We start from the raw sequence: 26052 nt of genomic DNA, 5'->3' as shown, positions 1-26052 counted from the left end.
CTAAAGAGGTCATGAAACATTAATACTTGATCATTCACTGCTAGAAAAGACAGAATACAACACTGTGATTAGGCAATAATAAACAAAATCCTAGATTCTCATCCAACTTTCCTGAAAAATTTGGGTGGGGGAAGAATTTATTTTTTATTTTTCCTTTTTTTTCAGAATGAGAATCTAGTAATTTTTTTATATTGGCCTTATTGTATTGCCTTTTATGACATACCGAAGTGAAAGTATGATTTCAACTTCCTCTTTTTTCAGTCTAAGTTCAACCAGCCTATCCGTGGAAAACAAAGGAGTGACTTCCCTGATGACCCTCTCTCTTCTGATTTCCATGGTAACAAGGAGGATTTTTTGTTTCAAGAAGAGAGAGGTGATGAAAGGGGAAGACAATCCAGTAAGGAATCTAGTCCAATGATAGAACAACCGTCCAAGTTCCGTAGCGATTACTACAGTCTCTGTATGGTAGGATCAAATCGAAGTCTGTTCTCAGGAAGTAATGAGGGAGAATCTGAACAAGTTCAGACTGAGGAGACAAAGTGTACTGGTTGTAAAGATCCTTCAAAATGTGCAAATTGCACAAAGGCAAAGAACTCAGAGGAGTTTGAACAAATTTCTAAACAGCTTCAAAGTCTTTCAAAAACTGTGACAGCCTTACAGCAGACATTTAATGGTGTGGACAGTTGTGATTCTGATGAGGAATCTAATGAAGACCATTCACACATGTTTGTGTCTCCTAACTCTGATTTCCATGGTGATGGTTACCAGTGGATCGAGGATGATGAGTTTTACTTGACCCCCTGTGGAGGTGAGCTTATCATGGGGGCCTCACCATTTTCTGACACTGGAGCATGTGCAGAATGGATAAATGAGTATGCAGATGACACGTCATGTAATGATGAATTTGAATTTTATGGAAATTTTGCCTCAGAAAATGTCACTGATCACCAGTTTCAGCCTCCTATCAAGGAAGAGGATGAAACTCAAAGACACCCTGAATTAAATGGAGTTCCTCCCTCTGCTCAGAGCTCTCAAGCCAATCTAGATAGAAATATGCCAGTACCATGTGACAGCTACAGCAGACAGAGAGGTCTGAGAAGAGTTGAAGGTCATGGTCATCCTAAACACCATAGCGAAGGCCATTTACCATCACAGCCTAGCCATCACAGAAAGGAATTGATCAGAGAACCAAGAGAGAGAACTGAGAATAACAGAGTTCTTGATCCACAGGTAAGGATTACTTAATATTGCGTAGTTAGAAAAAAAAATGAAAATCCAAAATATTTTTTATATTCTTAAAATGTGATTATAGATGATTTACAGTCATCCTAGTTATTATAGCGTTTGCATCTCCATAGGTCAAATATAACTAAAATTGATGAACATTACAAGGAGATGAAAAAAAAACTTTTTATGTCATCAATGATGGATGCAGTGGCAGGTCCAGAGGGAGGTTCTGTGGGTTGGAATCCCCTTTTGTTTGAAAATTTTATTAATTTTATGAAAACAAGATTTTGGCAAAAATTAGCATGTAATAGCCAGGAATCCAACCCCAACCTTTTCAAAATCTTTGGATTCACCACGGAGATGTTTATCAAAATAGCGCATTGATAAGAATTATTAATTCAGTGTCAGGTTTGTGTTAATAATGCTGGTGATATTCAATGACAAACAATACAAAAATGTCGGAGAAAAGAAAACTTAAAATCAGATTATATTGAGGGTATTGTGGGGTTTTTTTTTTATTTTAAATGGTACTATGACTAGCAAATGCATTTTTTAAAAAATAGCCTTCAGAATAACTTACCATTCAGATGTGAATGAGTTGTAATTGAATGTGAAAAGTTCAGTTATCTACTGCTAGATAAATTGTTCAAGTTAAATTCTGGTTAAAGTACTTAAAACAAGGTGAAAATTTTATTCAGATTTAAGAAATAAAATTGTTCCAAAATTGGCTTATGTATTATAATGTTTTGCTGTGAGCAAGAGATTGTTATTAAATTTACATTTTAAAATGTGTACATTTTGAATGCATTAAAATCATGGTGATTTTGATCATATTTCACTTGCAGTCTTAACATTATAAAATACAATACCAAGCAATATTAAGCACCAAAATATGTGATTTGTATCTTTTTGGTTAAAGATGAAAATTGAATGGGGTTCATTGATCATATGTAATAAGTTTATATTTCAACAATATTTTTTTTTCAGAATATTGAGATTTTATGTTTGAGAATTGAACTTGCCCCAGATGGCTATGTTTGTTTCTAGCTTGGATGACTCCAAGGCATTAAATTTACATGTAGAGTTCATTAACACTTGTAGACTGACTTTGGATTGAAGTAATTTTGGGACATATCTAACATGTATATGAATTTTCCCAAGGCTGTGGATTTCCCTTACTTCAGACATTTTTGTGCAATTGCTGAATGAGTGCATTTTCTGGTTGTGTCAGAATACTCTCACTATGTAGATATGGGCATTTATATTTTAGAACTTTCATGACTTAGTTATTCCTGTATGAATTTTTACTCTTTTAGAAACCTAGCTATTAATTGGTACAAGTAGCTAGCAACCCTAATTTGAACATGACATCACTGGACATTTATTGAATGACAGTTGTTACGGAGACCTGAAAGACATTATTGTTTATATAGGAATGTTTATTTTCTGTTTCTAGGCAAGGGCAGCCATGTTGGATGCTATGGTACATTTGAGCGGTGCAAGTATGGACAGTCTCGACGATAACATTGGGGTTGATCATGTGATGTGTTCTCGTCTCATTGGTGGTGCAGGTAAGTACTTAATTTCTTATAATTACTTGCAAAAGATATGTTTTCTTTTAGATAAGCTCCCTGAAAATTAAAGTTACAACAAATTTTTCTTCATACAACAGTTCATGGATGACATTATTTTCTTCCAGAAGAAGTAAAATATTAGAAATTCGCAATGGACAATATTTTTTCTATCAGAATTATTTCATAACCAAATGTGTCCTTTGGAAATTTCCATGTCAGGAACCTTAGTAGAATTTTGAACAATCTTTAATGGCAAAAATTACTACAATAAGAGAACATCCTTTGAAAAGGTGCTGCTTCCCTTTTTAACAATGTAGTAAGAAATTTTTCCATTATCTTGTTTGGAAATCAGTGAATTTGTTGATATATGTCATGTGACAGCTGGACAGCATTTTATGTGTGTATTACCACCAGTTTTAATGGCACTATTTTTTTCAATTTCCTTAAATGTAGTATTTTATTTTGCAGAGAAAGCTGTAGTAAAACAGACTGCAGTGAGATCTGCTGTAGACCTGTCTCAGTTCTTTACCCGGTATGGGGAACCAGAACAAGAAGCTGTTGCTGCATTTGATTTTCTTAATGAAGTACCTGTTGATCCACTTGAACAGGCAACCAGTTTGATGTTGGGCCAATCAAATGCACCTTTACAAAATTCTCTTAATGAATCAGCTAATCCATGCAGTGCTATGTCTCATGGATCTCAAAACAAATTGTCTAGCCAATCACAGATGCAGCCAAATGCAAATCTGAATGAAGCTAAGAAAAAGGGACCAGAAATTCACTTTAAACCTGTTGTGAAAGTGAAACAGGAAGTACAAGGAAATTCTCCCAGTGTACAGAAATCTCAGGAAATGCAGGGAAATTCTCAAAGTACCCAAAAACCTCAGGATGTAAAAGGGACTGACAATACCAAGAGTAAAATTTCGAAACCAGAGAAGAAATTTTTCAACTTTTCGAGAAGCAAACTTTCAAAATCTTCAGACACTGTTAAAGATAAAGACAGTAAGCTTCCTAAGAAAGTGAAGGGTAAAGACAAAGAGACTCCGAAAGACAAGGAAAAATCTAAGATTCCAAAGTTTGCAAGGAGTTCAAGTGTTGAGCATAAGACAACTAAACAATTAAGTGCCAAAAACATTCAGGAAAACGGTAAAGCTGGAAGTCTGAAATATTTTCATCCCTCATCAAATGACCACGCTTCTGTACTGAAAATGAATAGCAAAATTGTGGATAAACTGTAGTATTGTTAAAATTTGAAAGTCTTTCTTTGTTTTGGTGTGTAACAGTTGTCAGTAGAGAGAAAATTATATTATTTTTGGCAAGAAGCATTTAAAATTATGTATGTGGTTACATTTTAGAGTTTGAATCATAATACTTTTCTAAATTTTTTTTTAAATATTTTAATCATGTCTTCGGGATTTCAACCAAACACAAAGGTAGACACAAATGTTTGAAAGTTTTGTGTTAAGTGCTACTTTTTTATTACAAAGTACTACAAAAATTGTAGAATTAATTTTTTATAATTGAAAGTACTTTGAATAGTACTGTTTTTAAATGGGATCTTTTTTTGTATCTGTCAAAAAACATCATTACGTCAATCTCTGCACAAGTTCGTGTAAATATTCTCAAGAGATTAACACATTTTTTTCATATAAAAATGTACGGAACGTATATGCCAAAAAAATACCAAAGAAAAATTCACATTAGCATCATGTGCCATGAAAATATGTAAATGTCTGCCATATCACATGAATATTCATTGTGTTCTTAAAGAAAAAAACATGCATATGTATAAGACCTATGCAAATTAGGGTAAATATATAAAGAAGTGTATACAGGGACTATGTAACATAGAAGGATGTATAAAGAATTTTAGGTCATTCAGGGGATATTTTAATAAGCAAAAAAAGGAAAATGTTTCATATGATAAAAATATTGCAACAAAAAAAGTTTAAATTTAAAAGATTAAAGAAGGAAGTATATATGGTGTTATTCAAAACATATCTATTATATTGTACTTTTAGAGGATTCTTATGTATGTACATATATATGTATTGAAATGGATTGACAGCAGATATTAGCCATTTGGATAAAAATTATATTGAAACTGTGGATATGTTAATGGGTTATTACAGATCCTGTTGAACTTACACTCTAGATGAAAAGTCAATCAGATGACTGTTTTCTTGTCAGAGAAATTTTATAACTGGTGTGCTCAAAACAGCATGGCCTGTCAAACCTTTAGATCCTACTTGTAAAAGGGAAGTAACTTTTGCTTGATTGTACTTAATTCATCTTAGATTCTTATGAGGTTATAGAATGTTTTATATACTCCTATTTTTATAGAATTTTACATCAGTTTTGATACCATTTTTATATATCCACAAAGCACAGGTTTTAGTTCATAAGTCAGTTTTATATTCAGTGTGTTAAAAATTTTGTTTACAGACAAACAGACATTTTGGTGTATTTTATTCTGAGCAATAGTGTTAAATTTGTCTTCCATTTGGACAGAATGAAATTGCTGTTTAAAAAGCTAAATCTGCAACATCAGAGAAAGTTTGTTGATAAGTGCTTAAGCATGAAATGTATAATTTGTATTAATTTAAATCAATTGAAATAGTTAAAGTTAACTTACTGGTAGGAAAACTAAGCATGATTGAATCAATAAAACTTATTTAATACGTATACAGTTCTATGATTATGCATATTTATATTATGTTTTGTTTGAGGACCTAGTCTGTATCTTAATTTATACATTATGTAAATTATGATTGCAATTTGAAGAAAAAATTAGATGAAAAGAAATGTTTTTGTTTTATTTTTCACACTACTATTTTAAGTATATTTTATGAGACAGATGTATTCCTGTAAGAGAGTCTAGTTAAAAGCTAGAGAAGACAAAGTGTCCTTATTGATAGATTAGCCACTTGTTTAGCCCTATTTTGTGTGGGAAGTATATAATGATAGAGGTTTCTGTACTTTCTACCTTCCTTCTATTACACAGAGGGGAGACAAATCTCTTATCCTTGCTTCTCCTACACCACTGAATGAAATTTTCAATCTCTATTACATATTTCCATTGTGCACCTCCTATTTCAGATTTTGATCTAAACCTATTTTGAAGTTAAAATATGTTATCAAATGGAGAAGTGGGGAGGTATTGAGTCCATGAGAATTGCTCACAGTTTTTATATGACCGCCAAAAAAATTGCATTCATAAATTGGTATGGCGCTGTCATCGTCCATAGACATTTAGTTTTTGTGCGATAACTTGAGCATTACTTAGTTGATCTTTATAAAATTGGTACATGTATTGATTTTGGGGGTTACGATCCCAACTGTTGAAGAATTAGGGGTCAAAAAAGGGTCTTAAACACGCATTGCATGGAATTTAACTATATAACTATAACTTGTTCCACAAGATCCCAAACCAAAATGGTCAGACTTTGATAATTTTTGGGATAAAGACTAAAACTTTTCAGAAATTAGGGGCCAGGAATATGCATTTTCCTGATGTCCAGACAATAACCTGACTATTAGTGAATGAATCTATTTGAAATAGTATTACAGGGTGCCATACCACAAAAGGAAGGTTGTGACTTTAGCCAAGTATAAATAGGGGGCCAGAAACTAGTAATTTTTTCTGATTTCTTGACCATAGCTTATTTACTTCTGGCCCGATTTTGAAATTTTTTTATTAAATTCTTCATTAAAGTCCTGCCTGCATTTTTCAATCAGATTTCAGAATCTTTTACACTTTTCAAATTATAAGAGGCCAAAGGAGGCCACCCCCCCCCCCCCCCAGAATTTCATCTTTTTAAGTGCAATTTTGAAGATTTTTTTTATTAGATTCCCAGTGTAAATTCCTGCCCACCTTTATCAATCAGATTTCAGATATTTCTTACGGTTTTCGAGTTGTAAGCGGCCAAAAGGGGACCACACCCCAAAAATTGGACTAATTTTTGGTGCGATTTTGAAATTATTTTTTTATTGGATTCCATGTAAAAACTCCAGCTTTAAGAAATATGCTTACCAAATTAAGCCTATAATTTACTATTTTTGAGATAATGAGGTCGAGAGTGATCCATGAATGTACACTGAAGCAGACCTTTATACTTAAATTGAATTTCAAAATATTGTGCACTATTGTGTCCAAATGAGTTAATATGTATATAATGAACTGTAAGTCCCTATGTTAAGTGTGTCAAAAACTAATATTGTGTTCCTGCACACTTGCCTCAAGTGATCAGAGATTAACTGACTGTGGTCGTATCATGCTGAGTTGGGTGAAGCTTTTATTCTAATCTTATGTTTGGTGTCATCCTATGTCCTAGTAGACTTGGGACAGCCTATCTACATATGTGGACCAAGTTGTCTCATATATTAAATTTCTGTAAATGTAATAATTTTTCAGTTTCAAACTTTGGGCAATCCTGTCTATAGAACTTATTGACGGGTATCAATTGTCATGGTTTAAAAAAGTTATTAACCATTTATTGTGTTGAAATTCAATTAGACTGGTACATGTACTATTTTTCACACTTTTCTGTTTGGTTACAAGCATTTCAAAATGAAAAGGGGGGGTTGACCAGATTTTATAGCACAATTAACCTCCCACTTCTATTAAGGATCCTTATTTCCTATATAATTAAACACAAATGGGCTGCATAAAATTGTCACCAGTCAAAATTGTTAAAACCAGTAGTGAAAATTGTACAGAAGATATGAACAATAAAAGAGTGAAAATAAAAAGAACAATGATGTAAATCATAGCTGCAAGTATCAGAAAGTCTTGAACTTTGTGTGGAAGGTACTTCAGGTTCAAGATAAAAAAAATAATAATAATGTACTATTAAAACCTACAGGAAATTAATTTGTAGATATGAAAATCCATCATTTGAAACATGAAATGACGGGGTGGGGGGGACAGCCATGCACATTTCAACATTCCCATAATGCAAAACTAAATAGTTCCTTCAGAATATCATGTTGCAGACCTAGAGAGGGTGCAGGGTTTTATTGAAAAAAATCATTTTCTTGTGTAAAATTGACCCAAAAAAATGGCAAATAATATCCTAGCAACCCCCCCCCTTTTCTGAGCAACCTTGGCTGTCACCCCTCCTTTTCAAAGTGTCTGGTTCTAGTCCTGATATATTTATATATATATATTTTTAATATTTTCCATTGTTACCCAATTATTTAACTTAACACTAGAAAACATATATTTAAATGTTTGCTTACTTGCATTGCAACTTATTACTGAACAGAAAAAATTGATTTGGAATTAAATTTTAAAGTAGGGCTAACTCATGAAAAACAAATGATATTATTCCTGAAACCAAAAAAAGTCACAATATTAAAACCATATCCACATATTAAATTCAAGTTACAAAAAGACCAACATGGAACTTCAGCAACTTTCAAAAGAAAATACTCAGAAAAGGTCATTTTAGATATTATGCAACTCGGACCTCATCAAAATTAAAATTTTCATCTAAACACTTTGCAGGCAGATTTTGTTAAACCATCCGTGCTTAAACTTCTTTCAAAAACAGAAACAAATGTATTAAAGGGTTTCATTTACCATCGAAGGGTTGGAACTGAAGCTTAAGAAGTGAATTTCTGACACATAAAAAAAAATCATTCAACCGATTACAATAAAATAGTATGGTAACATTCTTTCTCTGGTTACTCCGCATATCTCAAAAGATCTTACTTACGAACTGCAAATCAAATGTACATGGAAGCAGGAACCATTTTGGCCCTTCGTCTCAAAACCCCAGTCCTGACTCACATACTACGGATTATACTACAGGTAGCTGACTGAATATATATTTTTGTTACCTCCCTTTCCTAGAATTATAATAATTTTGATTTTATAGAATTCCTTACTCTATTACACCAAGAATTTCGAGATACTTAAACTTCAAGTTAATACTACGAATAAGATTAACAAACAAGACTATTTTGGGAGTTTGTTTACAATTAGCTGTATAGTTTTGCTATTTTTTTCACATTTATACACAGTTTAAATAGATAACATCGACTCAAACAATAAATAAAGAAAGGTTGTGAATTTAGACAGTTACATTTTACTCAGTATACTAGTATTGTAGAAACTTGTGGACTACCGGAGGGAGGCTCTTCGGTAAAATAACATCAACAAAAGTCTTTAGTTTAATAATGTTGTACTCTTTATAAGATTCAGTAAGTAGGCTGAGATATGTAGGTATCTACTTATTTTTGGTCACTCTCTGCACACGGCCTATAGTTTTTCTCGAGTGGTATTGTTCTTGTAATGATATGACTTGGACATGGAATGGGATACCCCTGGCGTGTTACATGCTGGGGTTGTCAGGCTATAATACGGAAAACCTGACCGCAAACCATAGTGGTGCACCGTGTTGGGAAAGATGCCACGTTCCTCGCAGGTTAAAGACTCCTGCTGTGGTATTCGATAGGAGTAGGAACCTTTGCGCTCCGCCACAGGAGGCTAATTTGTCTAACCCTACCCATTCCCCCTTTAATCTTGTGGCAATCAAAATTTGTCGACCCCATTATCCTTATGTCCCATCCCTTTTTTCATTCATCGTTTTATGTTATGAAATATTGCTGCTCGGGCGTTAAACCCCAACAACAACAAAAATGGACATGTTTTAGTTTGCTTGTAATTACAGATTTATTAATGGTTTGTTGATAAAGTTTTGCTAATAATAATTTGACAGTTATACCATCATTGCCTGTAAATTTCTTGATGTTTATTTTGTCTATTCGTATGTTTACCAAATCTTCAATATTTTTAAATTGTAATTCAGATGTTGTATTTTCATTACGTTTGGTTGATTTCCATCGATTGGATCATTGTTTCCGAAGTTATGAATTAAAAAAAATGCGTTTGCAACTTTAGTTTGATTGTTAACAATATTTTCATTTTCATTTAAGATTACGTCTTTGGAAAAAATGCAGCCTTTGTTGGTTATAAAAGGCTTTATAGTCGGCCAAAAGTCTTTATACTTCGGTCCACCTAAACATCTTCAATGAAAATAATGTTTCAATAGAGTTCTGTGGAGTTCCTATGTTCTTCATCGTCTTTCAGAATCTAATTGCCTAAAACTCCTAGTTTTGCCCTCACCTTTAAGGTACCAGTGTCGTATTGCATATCCCTGAGCAGGTGTACGTCAAAACATGGATGCTATAAAAATATAGTGCATTTTTTTTTGCCTCTCTACAAACTAATATTTTGTCAAAAGATATGAACAATGACTTATAAAATAGAGCAAACATCACACTGTAAGATGAAGAACTTTTTTAAAAGAAAATCTAACATAATATCATAAAAATGTTCCACTGAAAAGGTTGGTTTGGTGAGTACAAAACGAAAGTGAAAGTAGGGAAAATGGCTATTTATAGTTCGAGACTACTTTTCTGTCCGATCTTCGTGGACTCACCCTATTTTCTTTGCGGGAAATTATTTTTTCACATGTCCTTAGAAATGCTACATAAGTTAAAGTTTTATTGAATCAATTTACATATTTTTTTTTAAAAATCCTAAAAATATGCACTTCACTATAGAAGTCTATGGGAAAATTAATACGATACTGAGACCTGAAGTTGAGATTCTAATAGACTGGTTCCTGATCGCAAGATTCATTATGTTACACATATACAAATATAACCCGGAACGTAGTCCCGGGAACCAGGATAAGATTCTAAGTACAATGTATATAAACAATTAAAAGAAACATCTACGGACTTACTTATTAAGTGTCAGTCTCTGTAAGAATTAGGCAGTGGGTGAAAACCCACCATTTTGAAAGTTTAATTTGATCATTTGCAAAAGAATAAACGAAAAAAGACACGATTTTCCAAATCATTATGAACACTTCAAGGGCAAATTGCTCTGTCAAAAATCTCATTTTTCGAATCTTAACATTTTATTTAAAATTGTTTGAGCAAATCCAGTCACACAGAGATCAAATAACTGTATTTCCAAGAAAAGAAAGTTCCCTTAAATTAAATTATATTGTCATATCGGTGGGTTTTCTTATTTTTCACATTTTTTCCTGATTCCTGATGTGAAAACTTGCACTTTCTTTACAGGGTTGTGTTGCTACAAGATTGATGTCATCACTAGAGAAGTTTTATGATCGTCATCATGTATTAGTGGATCGTTGCGGTGTATACATCTACATCATGAAAACTGATTTGTTCAACGTCATAGTTTCCCTTTCCTCTATCGTCTACCCCGGACTTTACTTATTTATGAGCATTTCGGCGGGTGTTTCTAGAGGCAGAGGACGCTTATCCTACCGGTGCACCTAGTCCATGCTCTCAGTTTTTAGTTGAGTCCGAGTTGCTCATTTACTTTTGTTACTTTTTATGTATTATTTTAGTTAATTTATGTTCTTTGTTGTGTTTGTCTGTTTTTCATGTCTAGTCTTTGTCACTGGAATACATTCTTTTGATTTCCGCTAGAATCTTGGTATCTATTTTCTCAGAGTTTACCCTTAGACACTCGACCTCTTGTCCATTCACATTTGTAACCATATTAATGTAAATGCCTTGATGTGGATATGTGTCTGTCTTTATTTTCTCGTATATTAGATTATGCCCGTAAACATGAGAAAACGTATTGCAATTTTTCTTTATGTAACAATTTACCTGTCTTTCACTAGAACATTTCCTTTACTTTTATCCTACCTTCAGTATTCTCTTCTTGTGTTTTGATTTTTTTTTCTTGCTCAACTTACGTTCAGTTCTGGTTTTGATTTTCTGATCTGATTTTACTGATGTTCAGTTCTGCTTCTGGTTTCCTGATCTGGTTTAAGGAGGTAGACCTAGGGTAAGGGACACAACTCTTACAAATCATTGGAATGTTTGTATTCACCATTTTACAACAATCTCGTGTAAGCATCAAGGTAACTTGGACTGATTTTATTGTTTCGAAGGAAAGCTTAAAAGGCTTTGGTGAAATTGAATATGATTCAAACATATCACTGATTTCAAGAGTTATATCCCTATTACCCTAGGTCTACCTCCTTAACTGACTCCAGTTATGCTTTTGATTTTCTGACCTGGATTAACTGATGTTCAGTTCCCGTTTTGATTACCTGATCTTATTTTACTGACGTTCTGTTCTAGTTCTGATTTTACAGATGTTCAGTTCTGGTTCTGATTTTCTGACAGATCTGCTTTTACCGCATGGCGTTCAGATCTGGTTTTGATTTTCTGATGGATCTGCTTTTACTGACGTTCTGTTCTGGTTCTGATTTTCTGATCTGATTTTACTGCATGACGTTTAGTTCTGGTTTTGACTTTTTTAACTTATTTAATTGATGTTCAGTTCTGCTTCTGATTTTCTGATCTGGTTTTACTGACAGTTATGGTTTTGATTCCTGTTAGAATATAAAAGTTAAAGTCCCTGTTGCTTAGGGTAGTATAATGCATTTTCCTAGCGTAAACTTGTGCAATGAAGTATGTTCATGCATCGACCAATCTCCTCCAAAGACCTGTCACCTCTTCTTGATTCACTGGTTCTAATATCCAGGGTGTGAAAAAAAATAAATGGCATGGGCACTACTCATTACAAATCCGCGAAATTTTGTATTAATTTGCACAGAGAGGCGTGGATATTCGCAGGATATTGTTCATCGATTACCTCGTAGTCATAAACGCGAAACAGGTTTGCTGATGTGCCTGGATGGATGATTAAGTTCTTTCAATACAAATGACCCGTAATTTTAAGACCCATTAACAATTTACTACATAGGGTTTAATAGCGGAGAGACTACTCTCCGAACAATAAAAAGTTCTTCGTTATAAACCTCCGAATCCGCCACTGATTAGTGACTTATGATTAACAATTGTTAATTATACATTACAATATACTATTCATATTGGTGACTCTTGTACGAAATTTTTGTAAACTCTGTCTATTATAATGGTATCGATAGATTGAAATAGCATTTAATAAAACCTAAACATAAATGATATGGCTTGATCAAGATAAAGCACGCTTAAAGATAATCAGAACAATGGTACTGGAAAAAAATCAACCATTTATTTTTCGAATCAAAGGGAAGTAATTTGAAACATGATAACTATAAATTTTACAAATATTCAATAAAAGCATTTTGAATATCGAATATTCGGTTTTTGGGTAAAGTGAAAAAATGTACCACTACCTTATCGAAAAATCGCTTAAATTGACATATTTTTCAGTGTCAAAACACCTACAGTATTCAAGCTTCAGTGAAAATGGCTTATTTTGTATTTTCTGTTCAGTATTATCACAATAAATTCTTCTGAGGTTCTTTTGATGAATTTTGGCGATTTTCGTAGTCATAATTTACCAAAAAAAGGCAAGAAATGGAATTTTCAATTTTTGTATAAAGAAAACGTTCAAAGAATCAAAAAACGTGAAAAAATGGATTTTTGCCTCAACGGGGTATGAAAAGTAGTAAGAAATACAAAAATGCTTCAATTTACTTTTTGGCGACAAAAAGATTCTTGAATGGGAGGTAAATGGGTACCTGAAAAGCATATTTTGGTTGATGAGTGGGGGTGCACGGGGGTTATCTCAGCCCACGTACAAAGATATAAGAAAAATTAATCTGACTGATCCCTTTATTCTATTTTTAGTGACAGCAGTCATGTTTTTTATGGATACAAAAATCCCCACAACAGTTCTATGCATGATACTCCAGGGGACATCCATACCAGGTTTGATTCCAATTGGTCAAGTAGTGTCAGATGAGAAGATTTTTGAAAGACATAACATTAAAAATAGCAAAAAAAAACGTCGAAAAAGGGCAATTACTCCACCATGGCTTAATGGATTAAATCAAATTTCACCACAGATAGATCTCATCATGCTGAACACTTTTACCCTGTCAGAATTTGGCTAAACCTTACGGTTCTGGACATATATGCAAAAATCTGCTGTCTGACCCCTATGTTCTATTTTAAGTAACGGCGGCATGGTTTTTTGACAGATCAAAAATCCCCACGTCAGTTCTACGCAGGATACCCCAAGGAACATTCATACCAAGTTTGGTTCCAATTGGTCAAGTAGAGTTTTGAAAAATTGTTAACGACGACGGACGACAAAGACGACAGACGCCAAATGATGACAATAGGTCCCTTGGCCTTGAGCCAGGTTAGCTAAAAACTGGTTAGAAAACAACCAAAGGAGCGAGCATAAATGTAATGTTCAGAAAAACTGGAGCTTCATAAATTATTTCTTATATTTCTGTATCCAAAGAATCATTAGATTTACGCTGCCCTCGATCTCTGACGACCATTGTAACCCGTGGAGTATAAAAAAAAACTTATTTTATAAAAATTATAGTGGAGTACACAGTTTGTTCTACATGTGTTTGGTTTGTTTATCTGTTATGTGGTTTTGTTTTGCCGTTTGTATTTACCTGCATGGGAACTTTTTTCATACAACGGGAAAATGCCATTAAGTTTCAACATTTATAGGTTTGAACCACACTTTTGCGACTAGTCACTTATAATTCAAGCGTATTAACCATAATTTTTCTCGCAAAAAAAACTGAACTGCTCTGGCCCTGCTTATGTGTCGGAAGTAAACTAAATTGCTACCGTCAAATGCTCGATTTTCTGCCTCAAAATATTCAGACAACTCTAAGTATACAGTTCAAAGGGTACACTTAACAAACATCTACAGGATTTACAGAATACGTTTTCTGAGAAGTTATGTTTCATCACATCATCTGCAAACCTTAAGTCATTTGATGATTTAAATATCTCATTTTCACAAATAACCAAAGGGGAATTTTGTGCACCACATTGCAAAAGTGAAGTGTCTTTGTAAATTAATATTTACTTAATAAACTTCTACCGAAAGTTCTCTCTGTAAGTTTCAGTATCTTGTCAAACACTAATTAAACATGATAATAACGTATAGTTTTATCTTGGTGTTGGTGACTCTTCAACAAAAGTTTGCAAATTAAGTACTTTATTACGGTATTTATAGATTAATACAGTACTTCATAAAAAAAAACCAAAAAGTGTATGATTCATGTCTGACAAAGCGCGCTGAAGATGGTTGACAACTAGGACACCGTAAAAAAATCATTTTTTGTTTGTTTGTTTGGTTTTTTTTTGGGGGGGGGTTTACTACATCAAAGGGAGATAACTAGAAACTTGATTACACAGAATAATTAAGAATCACTTTACAAACCTATCATGTAAGAATATATACATTGTGTTTATTTGTCTGTTTACTAAAATGTTTATCTGATATTGTTACTTAACTTTCAACGTTCAGATTAAAAGAAAATATTCAACACATGTTTAACTGATGAGAGTATATATCAGTACCTACAAAGCACCACGCTCTGTAATGAAAACAGATTTCGTATTTTTACATAAAGAAAGTTTAGTCCTATGGATAAGACTTCGTAGTTGCTCGACGTTTTTGTTTTGGTGTTTTTATGCACAACACAAATTTCTATTATTATTATTTTTTATACATAATTAGCATATTTATGTCCTTTAATAGTAACAAGCTTTATTATTTAGAATTTAGGTAGTTCGGTAGTATCCCTATTCAGCCAAAGATTTCAGTACCCACATACCTGAAACATGAAGAAATGAGTTTAAATCTTTAAGTACATGTATGATACTATTTTATTCATGCAGATCAATGTATGTTTATGCTCTTGTTAGTTTTTATTTTGTCCTTCTTTATTTTTAAGACAGGTCTAAATGATGTTCTCTGGTCTTATTAAGAGTAACAAGGATTTCAAATGGTCGTGAATTTTTCAAAAAAAAAAAATTCATGCTAGAACAATATAAGAAAAAAATATGTGGGTCAGTAATGAAAGCATATGAAATTTTATTAAATTGACCAGAAAAAAAGGTTTCGCTAGACTTTCCATAGGTCTTGTCTCAGTATGTTTTGTCTATTAAAACACAGAAGAAATGCCAAGGATTAAAAAAAATCCTTCCCAAACAACTTTCATGTGTGTTTGATGAAATTATGAAAAGAAAAGTGGGGGTCACAAGGCCCAAAAACATTTATGCTATGAAATGGATAAAACTAAAGGAGTTCGAAAATCTGACAAAATGGATGAACGTGACCAACGAACATCCTTATTCATTTACATTCTATGTATCAAGTCTTATATTCAGTAAGGAATATATCATTCCCAGGAGCATCGGTAAACCTTATTCATTTACATTCTATGTATCAAGTCTTATATTCAGTAAGGAATATATCATTCCCAGGAGCATCAGTACTAGTATTCCAGTCATATATTATCACCTCATTACCAGAATTATTTATTGATTTATTACCGCACCAAATAGCCTGAGACTAGTGAGAAATCAGAAAAAAAATTCATAAATGGACTGTTCTCAGAGATGAACAAAAAATCATCAAAAGGAAATTGGAAATTAAAAAAAGGAAATGGAGGAGAAAATGTACAGGAAGTACAAAATCAGATGCACTATGACTGGCCATAAAGCTATCCGTATTGGTAGTATATACTTATTGGTTGTATAATTATTATTGGTAGTATATAATTATTATTGGTAGTATATAATTAATGTGGGGTAGGCATTTCCTAAATTTGTGAGCACCGTGAGCTTTACCAAACATTTATCGCCACGGTCTGTGCGAGACTTGTAAAAATGATAAAAGACATTACAAAGTGGGAGGGGGGTTCGACCCGGATGATTCGCCAGTGCGATATTTTTATTTATATTTCAGCATCAAGCAAAATCAATATTTCTATCTGAAGATATGTCTTGTTAATTAATTTTTTTTCCAATTAATGAATAACTTGACCAATTTTTCCCCAAAATTCCAACCCCATACCCCTCTTTCCCCTCGCTCCCAAATGGTCAATAGCTTTATAGCACTTCGCAATACTTTACATTTTTTATCCCTTATAAGGGCATCTCTAGCATCATCCATTTCAGTTTTGGCCTGTCAGAGCAATCTGTACAGATACCGGAAATATTACAGTTCTCCACGGATGGTTGGAATATTTTACACATATCATGTGACGTAAACAAAATTCAAACGACAGCTGCAAATTCAAAACATGAAAATGATTGCCTTTCCTATCTTAGAAAAGCTGTGCTTCGATTTTGATAAAATAATCGAGTTACATTTTTTTCTGAGGTGGGTTAGGTGCTTGAGAACAGCAACAATGGAACAGCGGAGATACACGTACGTACAATCACGTGGTTTTCCCGAAGTTTTTATAAACACATCATTCACTTCTTTAAATGAGTAAAACAAATTAGAAAAGACTTGAAAAATATCAGAAAAGATGAATCTATTTTTACTGAAACGTAATCTTAACCTATATTTTTTTTATTTGTTTGACTGAAGGAAATGATGAATTTTCTCCGTAAGGACAGTCACTTTGTGTTACTTCCGGGACATTACTTTTTTTTCGTTAGTATATTGGGGAACCTTAAGGGAAATTAAGAATGTACACGTAATAATGGTAGAGCTCACACGGCTTCGCGGCGCTCGCTATTATTGGTAGTATATAATTATTATTGGTAGTATATACTTATTATTGGTAGTTTATAATAATTATTGGTAGTATATACTCATTATTCATGACATTAAGACAACGCATTCCATTTTTTTCTTCTTATTTATTTTCTGCCAATAACGGCAACGTCTACATCCCTACAAAATATAAATAATGATGTCATTTTGTAAAAAAAGAACATATATAGTAAAACAACAGGGACTTGTTCCCACTTTCAAATATGCAGCCCTACTAATATATAAAACTAGTTTGGCTGCATATTTGATATTTGGAGCAAGCCCCTATGATGGAAGGCAACAAGTGTATACACCACCGTATAACTGAAATCATGAACAGTAAATACAAGTACACATTATTCTGTATGTTCGTTTTTTGAGTACCCAGTCTATCTTTCTCGCAACAGTATGATGTACTGTTATTGTGCTTTACATCTCAAATTCAGTCAATTCTGTCTACCAGGAAGTGTCTGTTATACTTACTCTGCTTGACAAATGTAGTACTCTTTCCATTCACAATCAGCGTCCGCCCATTTTCCGTCACCGTTCCAGTTATTAAGGACACAATCTTCCCCAGCATTAGCGTTATTTGGATCCCCTGGTATCCAGTTTTTATATGTCGACAGCTCAAGTCGGGTGGAGGTCCAATGGAAAGTTCCTTCCTGTTCTAAGTCTGTCAGACCGAGCCAGTATTTTCTGCCTGGAATGTTTTAGATGAATCATTTATGTTCATGACGGGGTATATTTTTATTAATATTTTTTCTGTGAAAAAGGTAATTTATTAGTTCCAAACCTTTATTAAATCCTGAAATTAGTAAACAAAATATATTTACAACTATTGACACCAAATTATTTACTGTTTTAATTTTGAAAACCAGATATTGTTTTTGGAAAAAAAAACATTCCCCGTGAAGTTAAATGCTCTGTCCTCGGAAGCCTTTCAAATTGAAAATATGTTTTACTAACCAACTACCCAAAATACGTTAAAATATGTCAAAAACTGACAAATTGATATGAATTCAAACCGGGCATCAATACGGGGCCAACATGGATCAAACCCAAGGCCAATACGGCATTATACTTCCGGTCGTTTGATAACGCCATTTTATAATTGCATTTAATGAACTTTGATCACCAGGACTAAAAGCTGCCAGGCGCGTAGCTTCCGTTAGGCAAAAAAGCTTTTGCCTGCACTTAGTTTTGCCAATTTTTAAAATTTTTAAAATTTTTTTTAGATAAAATACATCCAGGAGAGGCATAAATTATGCTCTAAAACGCTATCTCCGCGAAGCCCCCCCCCCCGACCCCCTACCAGGGCTCTGCCTTTGACCTGCTGAGGGCCTTAAGCGGCCCCAGACCCCCTGCCGTAATTTTGCCTACACTTCAATTTGGCCTCAGCTACGCGCCTGGCTGCAGAAACACAAAATATCTTTCATTTTAAACAAAAAAAATATTTAAGACTGAATAATGTTCTTTACCTACATGTTCTTGCTAAAACACGAAAACACCTGTTCTACAAATCATCTGGTTGGTTAATAAAATTGTCAATAAATATGTAATTTCATATTGGCCCTGTTATAGGTTTCGGTCAATCATATTGGCCAGGCGCGTAGCTGTAAATTACCGTTGTCTCTCTCTATCCATATGAAATTCAGACACCCGCCGGTGGTAGAGGTAGTTTTAAACCCAACCAAACAACCGATGCCTTCTCGGTATATTTACGTACATTAGAGCATTCTTGTTCCTCTTTTATACGATATATAAATGTTTTGTTTCAAAAGTGCAACGAACGAATGCCATAAAAAATGTATAAAAGTTAACGCTTGTTTGTCAGCCTCAAATGCGTGTATCGCATAAAACAGTAACTGGAAGGAAATATATAGGGCAGCCCATTTACAGTGAAAGGCAACCTTTAGTTATAGAGCTGAGGACAGCCCATTTACAGTGAAAGGCAACCTTTATTTATAGAGCTGAGAGCAGCCCATTTACAGTGAAAGGTTACCTTTATTTATACAGCTGAGGGCAGCCAATTTACAGTGAAAGGTTACCTTTATTTTTAGAGCTGAGGGCAGCCCATTTACAGTGAAAAGTTATCTTTATTTATAGAGCTGAGGACAGCCCATATACAGTGAAAGGTTACCTTTATTTATAGAGCTTAGGGCAGCCCATTTACAGTGAAAGGCAACCTTTAGTTATAGAGCTGAGGACAGCCCATTTACAGTGAAAGGCAACCTTTATTTATAGAGCTGAGAGCAGCCCATTTACAGTGAAAGGTTACCTTTATTTATACAGCTGAGGGCAGCCAATTTACAGTGAAAGGTTACCTTTATTTTTAGAGCTGAGGGCAGCCCATTTACAGTGAAAAGTTATCTTTATTTATAGAGCTGAGGACAGCCCATATACAGTGAAAGGTTACCTTTATTTATAGAGCTTAGGGCAGCCCATTTACAGTGAAAGGCACCCTTTATTTATAGAGCTGAGGGCAGCCCATTTACAGTGAAAGGTTATCTTTATTTATAGAGCTGAGGGCAGCCCATTTACAGTGAAAGGTTACCTTCATTTATAGAGCTGAGGGCAGCCCATTTACAGTGAAAGGTTACCTTTATACAGCTGAGGGCAGCCTATTTACAGTGAAAGGTGACCTTTATTTTTAGAGCTGAGGGCAGCCCATTTACAGTGAAAGGTTATCTTTATTTATAGAGCTGAGGACAGCCCATATACAGTGAAAGGTTACCTTCATTTATAGAGCTGAGGGCAGCCCATTTACAGTGAAAGGTTACCTTCATTTATAGAGCTGAGGGCAGCCCATTTACAGTGAAAGGTTACCTTTATACAGCTGAGGGCAGCCTATTTACAGTGAAAGGTTACCTTTATTTTTAGAGCTGAGGGCAGCCCATTTACAGTGAAAGGTTATCTTTATTTATAGAGCTGAGGACAGCCCATATACAGTGAAAGGTTACCTTTATTTATAGAGCTGAGGGCAGCCCATTTACAGTGAAAGGCACCCTTTATTTATAGAGCTGAGGGCAGCCCATTTACAGTGAAAGGTTATCTTTATTTATAGAGCTGAGGGCAGCCTATTTACAGTGAAAGGTTACCTTCATTTATAGAGCTGAGGGCAGCCCATTTACAGTGAAAGGCACCCTTTATTTTTAGAGCTGAGGGCAGTCCATTTACAGTGAAAGGTTATCTTTATTTATAGAGCTGAGGGCAGCCCATTTACAGTGAAAGGTTACCTTCATTTATAGAGCTAAGGACAGCCCATTTACAGTGAAAGGCAACCTTTATTTATAGAGCTGAGGGCAGTCCATTTACAGTGAAAGGTAACCTTCCTTTATAGAGCTGAGGGCAGCCCATTTACAGTGAAAGGTAGACTACCTTTAAACACCTGACGACTGAATTCAATGTTAATATATTAGTACCTGTTTTCAATGTTTGTGAAATGATAAAAGTATCCGTCGCACTATCCACGGGTTCTGCTAAATTAGCCTCGAATGCTTTGCATATTATCTGTAAATATATTAGTCTTCTTAGAAAATCCATGCAAAGTGTTCATTTCTTCGCTCTTAATATGTCAGTAAAATTATATATAAATACTTTTCTCACGTAAAAGTTGAATTGTTATAATTTGTCCCAAAGCATACTTTTTTCTTGTCATTAGGCATACATTTGTGTGATATGCTATTTTTCTTTATCAAACGGATATTGCTATATAAAAGAATTTGGGAAAGACTAAAATAATTAGATGGAAATATATCTTCTTATTCACCGTCTTACTTTTATTTACAAATAACCACGTCGACTGTAAACCTCACCTCCGCCTCGGCCCAAGTAACTTTGTTATGGGAAAACAAATAACAATATTGGCCGTTTTGTATCCATCCTGCAGTACAACATAAAGACCCTGATATACCTAGAATTAAAATCAAATAATTCGAGACAATACCCGTTCATTTGAAAACCAAGGCAGGGGTGACATTTCTATTCTGCTTTTTTAAATTTAGAAAGATAGGTCCTGCCTCTTCTCTTAATTTTAACAATGAAACGAGTTTTTGTCCCCTTTTTGTTCCTTATGGTTTTCTCTGCTTTTTATTTTAAATTTCACCCTAGCCCCATCCTAAAATAAACAATCAAACTGGTTCCCTAAACGCATTCATATGAAGAGTAACCGACTTACAACATCTTAGATTACTCGCGGTTTTGGGAAACAGGAATTAAATTGTTTTACTCAATATACATGCATGCTGCACTTTTAGATAACTGAAGCTTAATGTGTTTTATCGGTTTATAATAGGAATAAAGCTGAACTGTCCCCGCGAGAAACGTTCATGAAGTTCTAGCAGAATCTATCCGTTACTTTCTGTCACATATTCTCATTGTTGGTACATACTTATTTTGGCTGTCGTGGTCACACGTGTTTTAATATACTTACCGAACGAGACAAAACAAAATATCAGAAACCAATTCATGTCCTTTTGCCTTGAAATGACTGTGATATCTTATCATATACCTACCTTGTAGATGACAACGTGGACTTAACTTACTTTGTAATACTAGTACTACAAGTTCTTGAGTTAGTAATATTACAAAGTGCCATGCATTTACATGTTCTCATTTACATGTAAATTTTGTACTAAAAATTTCACTCAGAATATAAATTATTCTAATATGAAAATTAAAATTTTCCATAAAATTCCACGTAAACATATCAGCCCGAGAAAGAAAATCGTGTGAAATGTAAGTTAATCACGAGCCATGCAAAGTGTGGCATTCACTAACATTTTACCAAGCGCAGCAAAGCGCAATCGTAAGTTAATGTCGAACCCTGCATTAATGGGGCGATAATTGGTATATCTCTCAATCACTTAAATAGCAACGTGATTCTGTTTCAAACTTCAGACCAGGTTCCTGTCGGAGTGAGAACTGAATTTGAAAGATAAAACTCAACTTTCGCATTTTATCAGTGCTGAACATTTTATGAAATAACAAAATCGTCACGCAAAGGGGAATAACTCCTTAACAACTTTATTCTTCCAAACCATTTTGGCCCCGTGTAGGTCCGGGTGTGAAAAGAATAGGCCTGCAGCAGCGCTAAGCTTGTCGTAAAAGGCGACTAAATAGTGATCAGAACCCTAGCCGGGGGCTAGAGCGCTCTGCCCACAAAGCAACTGGGATGTGTGCCCCAGGTGGTGGAATGGGGTACCCCTGGCGTGTTACATGCTGGGGTTGTCAGGCTATAATACGGAAAACCTGACCGCAAACCATAGTGGTGCACCGTGTTGGGAAATATGCCACGTTCCTCGCACGTTAAAGAACCCTACTGTGGTATTCTCCCGGAGTAGGAGCCATAGGGCTCCGCCACAGGAGGCTAAATTACCCGACCCTACCCACCTCTCCCTATTTCCAGTGGCAATCAAAATTTGTCGACCTGTAGTTTCAACATCCACATTATCCAACAGTATCATCCTGCCATTAAATTGTGACCCTACAACGTAGACTGAGAAAACTGAAATGACTATGGACATCAACTATTTTATTAGCGAAAGCAGGTGGAAGGCTGTAATTTTTGTTATTGAAAAAAAAAAAAAAATTCAAAATCTTAGCCATTTAAGAGGGCAGCATGATACGTCCGCAGCATTTTGAACTCTGTTCACTTGGGGTAAGTACAGAGAAAGTATAATTTTTTGTCACACTTAAGCATAGGGACTTGCATTTCATTCCGGACACAACAACTGGTCTGGACCAACTTTAGCAGGAAACACTAGCCATGTACTTCTAAGGCCATGAAGCACCTACAGCTCTATCATTATAATACATGGCCAAATAGAATTATTACAAAAAGCAATATCACCAGAGCACAGACTGACACGATTCCTGAGAAATGCATTATCGAAATTCCTTTGCCATCGTCTGCAAGCAAACTTTCATTTTTATTTGTCACCCCCATGATTCCGACATCACGAGGCGGCAACCGTAATAAAAAAAAAAACACGATACAGTGGGTGATAGATCAGGATAGTTTCGGGAGTTATGCTACCCTTTTGATAAAAGTTTTATAATCAGCAAAAAAATGAACGGAAAATAGCTGCAACATGAAGTGTAGTCCATGCCTGCAGCCTGGAGCCTCTTTCATTATATGTTTCATGATCGGAACCACTGCCCTTTTTTGTAAATGTATGGATCCGCCAAGCCCTGCTTGAAATTTCTGAAGACAGTTCTTCCAATTGGCAGTTAGCATTACTCTTCTCCATTTCTATGAACGATGAGTACTTCAAGCTTAACACCAAATGGTTTATTATGCGTATAAGAACATTGCATTTGTAGGCAACTTAAATATATCGAAATACTTAATATAATATAATGAACGATTGGTTTTGGGTAAATGCAAAGAAATAAACAGGTACTGGTGAGGTTAGAGGTCAACTATTTTTAATTGGATCGTTTTTAATACAACCAAGTTAATCACCATATTAAGTTCACGTAAAAGTTGTTTATTGTTGTTTTTTTTTGTATAAATAGCATAGAATTCAATATGATATATCAGAAATAACAAAAGTGGAAGAGTAATTAAGGGAACCAAGATTGTAGTGGAAATCAAAAGAATGTAACCCTGGGACAAAGACCAGACATGAAAAACAGACAAACACAACAAAGAACATAAAGTAACTAAAATAATACATACAAAGTAACAAAAGTAAGTGAGCTACTCGGACTCCACTAAAAACTAGGTGCACCGGTAGGGTAAGCGTCCTCTACTTTTCTAGAAACATCCGCCGAGTTGCTCATAAAAAGTCAAGTCCGGGATAGATGATAGAGGAAAGGGAAACTAGGACATGCTGAACAAATCAGTTTTCATGATGCAGATGGATACACCGCAACAATCCACTAGTACATGATGACGACCATAAAAAGACTGCATCTGAACCTTAATTGGGTATGCCAATGGCACTATTTTCCTGCGGTAGTGTAAGATAATTTCAGATGCTTAAGTCCGTTTGTTTTATAAATCTTTGAAAAAAAAAATTTGTTTAAATTCATTTTTCGAAATATTCTAACTTTTCTTCTTCAGATTCAATTCTACAGTACATACGAACACAGGGAAATATTTTCAGAATTTTATCTCAATAAACAAAAACCTTCCTATTAGGCTTTATGTTATTTAAATTATATATATTTCTATTATTTTTGTATGCATGCCTTAGTACTGTAAGTCCTATTAGAAAATTCAAGTGAATAACTAAGTCATGTGACATCAACTTATTTGACTATCTAAAGATTCTGATTGAACATCAGAAAGAATAATCAAGGGAACCAAGGTTGTAGCTGTAATCAAAGAGTAATCAAGGGAACCAAGGTTATAGCTGTAATCAAAGAGTAAGGTTATAGCTGTAATCAAAGAGTAATCAAGGGAACCAAGGTTATAGCTGTAATCAAAGAGTAATCAAGGGAACCAAGGTTATAGCTGTAATCAAAGAGTAATCAAGGGAACCAAGGTTATAGCGGTAATCAAAAGAATGTAATCCAGGGACAAAGACCAGACATGGAAAACAGACATACACAACAAAGAACATAAAGTAACTAACATCATACATACAAAGTAACAAAAACAAATGAGCAACTCTGACTCCTCTAAAAAAAGGAAAACATCCTATATAACTCAAATCTAAAGGCTCTGGTGACTGCTATATCTATTCTGATCTTCCATCTAAATAGATAAAAAGTGGATTTATTTAGGTTGGCTCAAATTTTACCCATTTAATTCCAAAAACAATTAAAGATAAGCCTAATAATTTTTACACTTGTGAGAAAAAAAAATCCAAGGACAAAAATTCAACCACCTTTCACCTCCTCCTCCCCCCCCACCAAAACAAATCTGTACCCAAGAAGGAAGACATTATGTAATTTAGTGTTTAATCATCACAATATACACACATACAATATAACAAGCTTATGTCTATATACAGATGTCAGGGTGTTTGTTCCCCTTAATACAGGGTTCATTAGTCTGCAATAAAAATACAGCATCATAACAATTACATGATGTCCTAATCTAAGAAATCTACAATTGATTAAACTTTGACATAAGTTCCTACACAAATAAGTAGTTACTGATTTTTGATTTTTCCCTAAATTTCTAACTTGGTGGCAAAATTGTAAGATACTAAATACATAATTTGTTACTGACTTTTGATTCATTAAATTTCTAATTTGGTAGCAAAAGTTAGCTCCCTTGGAACTGTTGATCCCTTATGCTAGTTCAAGTCTATCCCTAGATTCTTGTCCACTCATGTCCTTTAAGAATTTTGCCCATCCCCTAAAAGCATATCTAAATATTCTGTATTTGAAGGTTATATGGTCTTCATCTAAAAAGTTTTTGTTTACACCTGAAGCCCACTATAAAGTAACATTTAAACTTAAAAAATATTATGAAAAACAACCTCTCTTTATCAGTCTGTTTCAAAAAACATTAAAAATATTTTTTTTTTAATTTCAGTTGCATCGCTTTAATTTCTGATCAATTGAAATACCTTACACACATATATATAGATAACAGTTCCCACTTCACTCCCTAAATTGAAATAAATACTTGTCCACTACCTATCCCCCTCCCCTAAAAGCCAATCTCTTTAATCCTCTGTCCACCATCCACTCTATGTTTTCTTCATGCACATATTTACCTTGAAGAATTAGCATCAGTAAACATCCTTCACA

At 34.3% G+C, this 26052-nt stretch overlaps 2 protein-coding genes across 16 annotated transcripts in view; one reads left to right on the top strand and one right to left on the bottom strand.

The window, feature by feature from the left end:
• Nucleotides 1-5484, top strand: part of LOC148599296 (uncharacterized) — a 128849-nt gene extending 123365 nt beyond the window's left edge. For all 14 annotated transcript variants that reach the window (XM_088559651.1, XM_088559657.1, XM_088559649.1 and 11 more), the window contains 3 exons: nucleotides 262-1230; nucleotides 2684-2798; nucleotides 3270-5484. In XM_088559651.1, the coding sequence (XP_088415777.1) occupies nucleotides 262-1230; nucleotides 2684-2798; nucleotides 3270-4039 (1854 nt within the window). In that variant the 3' untranslated portion in view covers nucleotides 4040-5484. The remainder of the gene's footprint in view (nucleotides 1-261; nucleotides 1231-2683; nucleotides 2799-3269) is intronic.
• A 9792-nt stretch (nucleotides 5485-15276) lies between these two features.
• LOC148599295 (perlucin-like) lies at nucleotides 15277-21838 on the bottom strand. Of its 2 annotated transcripts, XM_088558480.1 has the most exons (6): nucleotides 21773-21838; nucleotides 21156-21253; nucleotides 20763-20850; nucleotides 17824-18040; nucleotides 17400-17481; nucleotides 15277-15406 (listed from the first exon to the last, which is right to left on the bottom strand). In XM_088558480.1, exons 1-5 carry the CDS (start codon nucleotides 21807-21809, stop codon nucleotides 17448-17450), a joined length of 474 nt encoding a protein of 157 aa, XP_088414606.1. In that variant the 5' UTR covers nucleotides 21810-21838; the 3' UTR covers nucleotides 15277-15406; nucleotides 17400-17447. The 2 variants fall into 2 exon arrangements, with proteins under 2 accessions (XP_088414606.1, XP_088414607.1); XM_088558481.1 differs by lacking the exon at nucleotides 17400-17481.
• Between the last annotated feature and the right edge of the window lie 4214 nt (nucleotides 21839-26052).

The sequence above is a fragment of the Perna viridis genome, chromosome 13 (assembly GCF_037379345.1).
Source record: "Perna viridis isolate PV_CMFRI_1.1 ecotype Kerala chromosome 13, ASM3737934v1, whole genome shotgun sequence".
Taxonomy (NCBI): Eukaryota; Metazoa; Mollusca; class Bivalvia; order Mytilida; family Mytilidae; genus Perna; species Perna viridis.
This window is presented reverse-complemented; position numbering and strand designations above follow the sequence as displayed.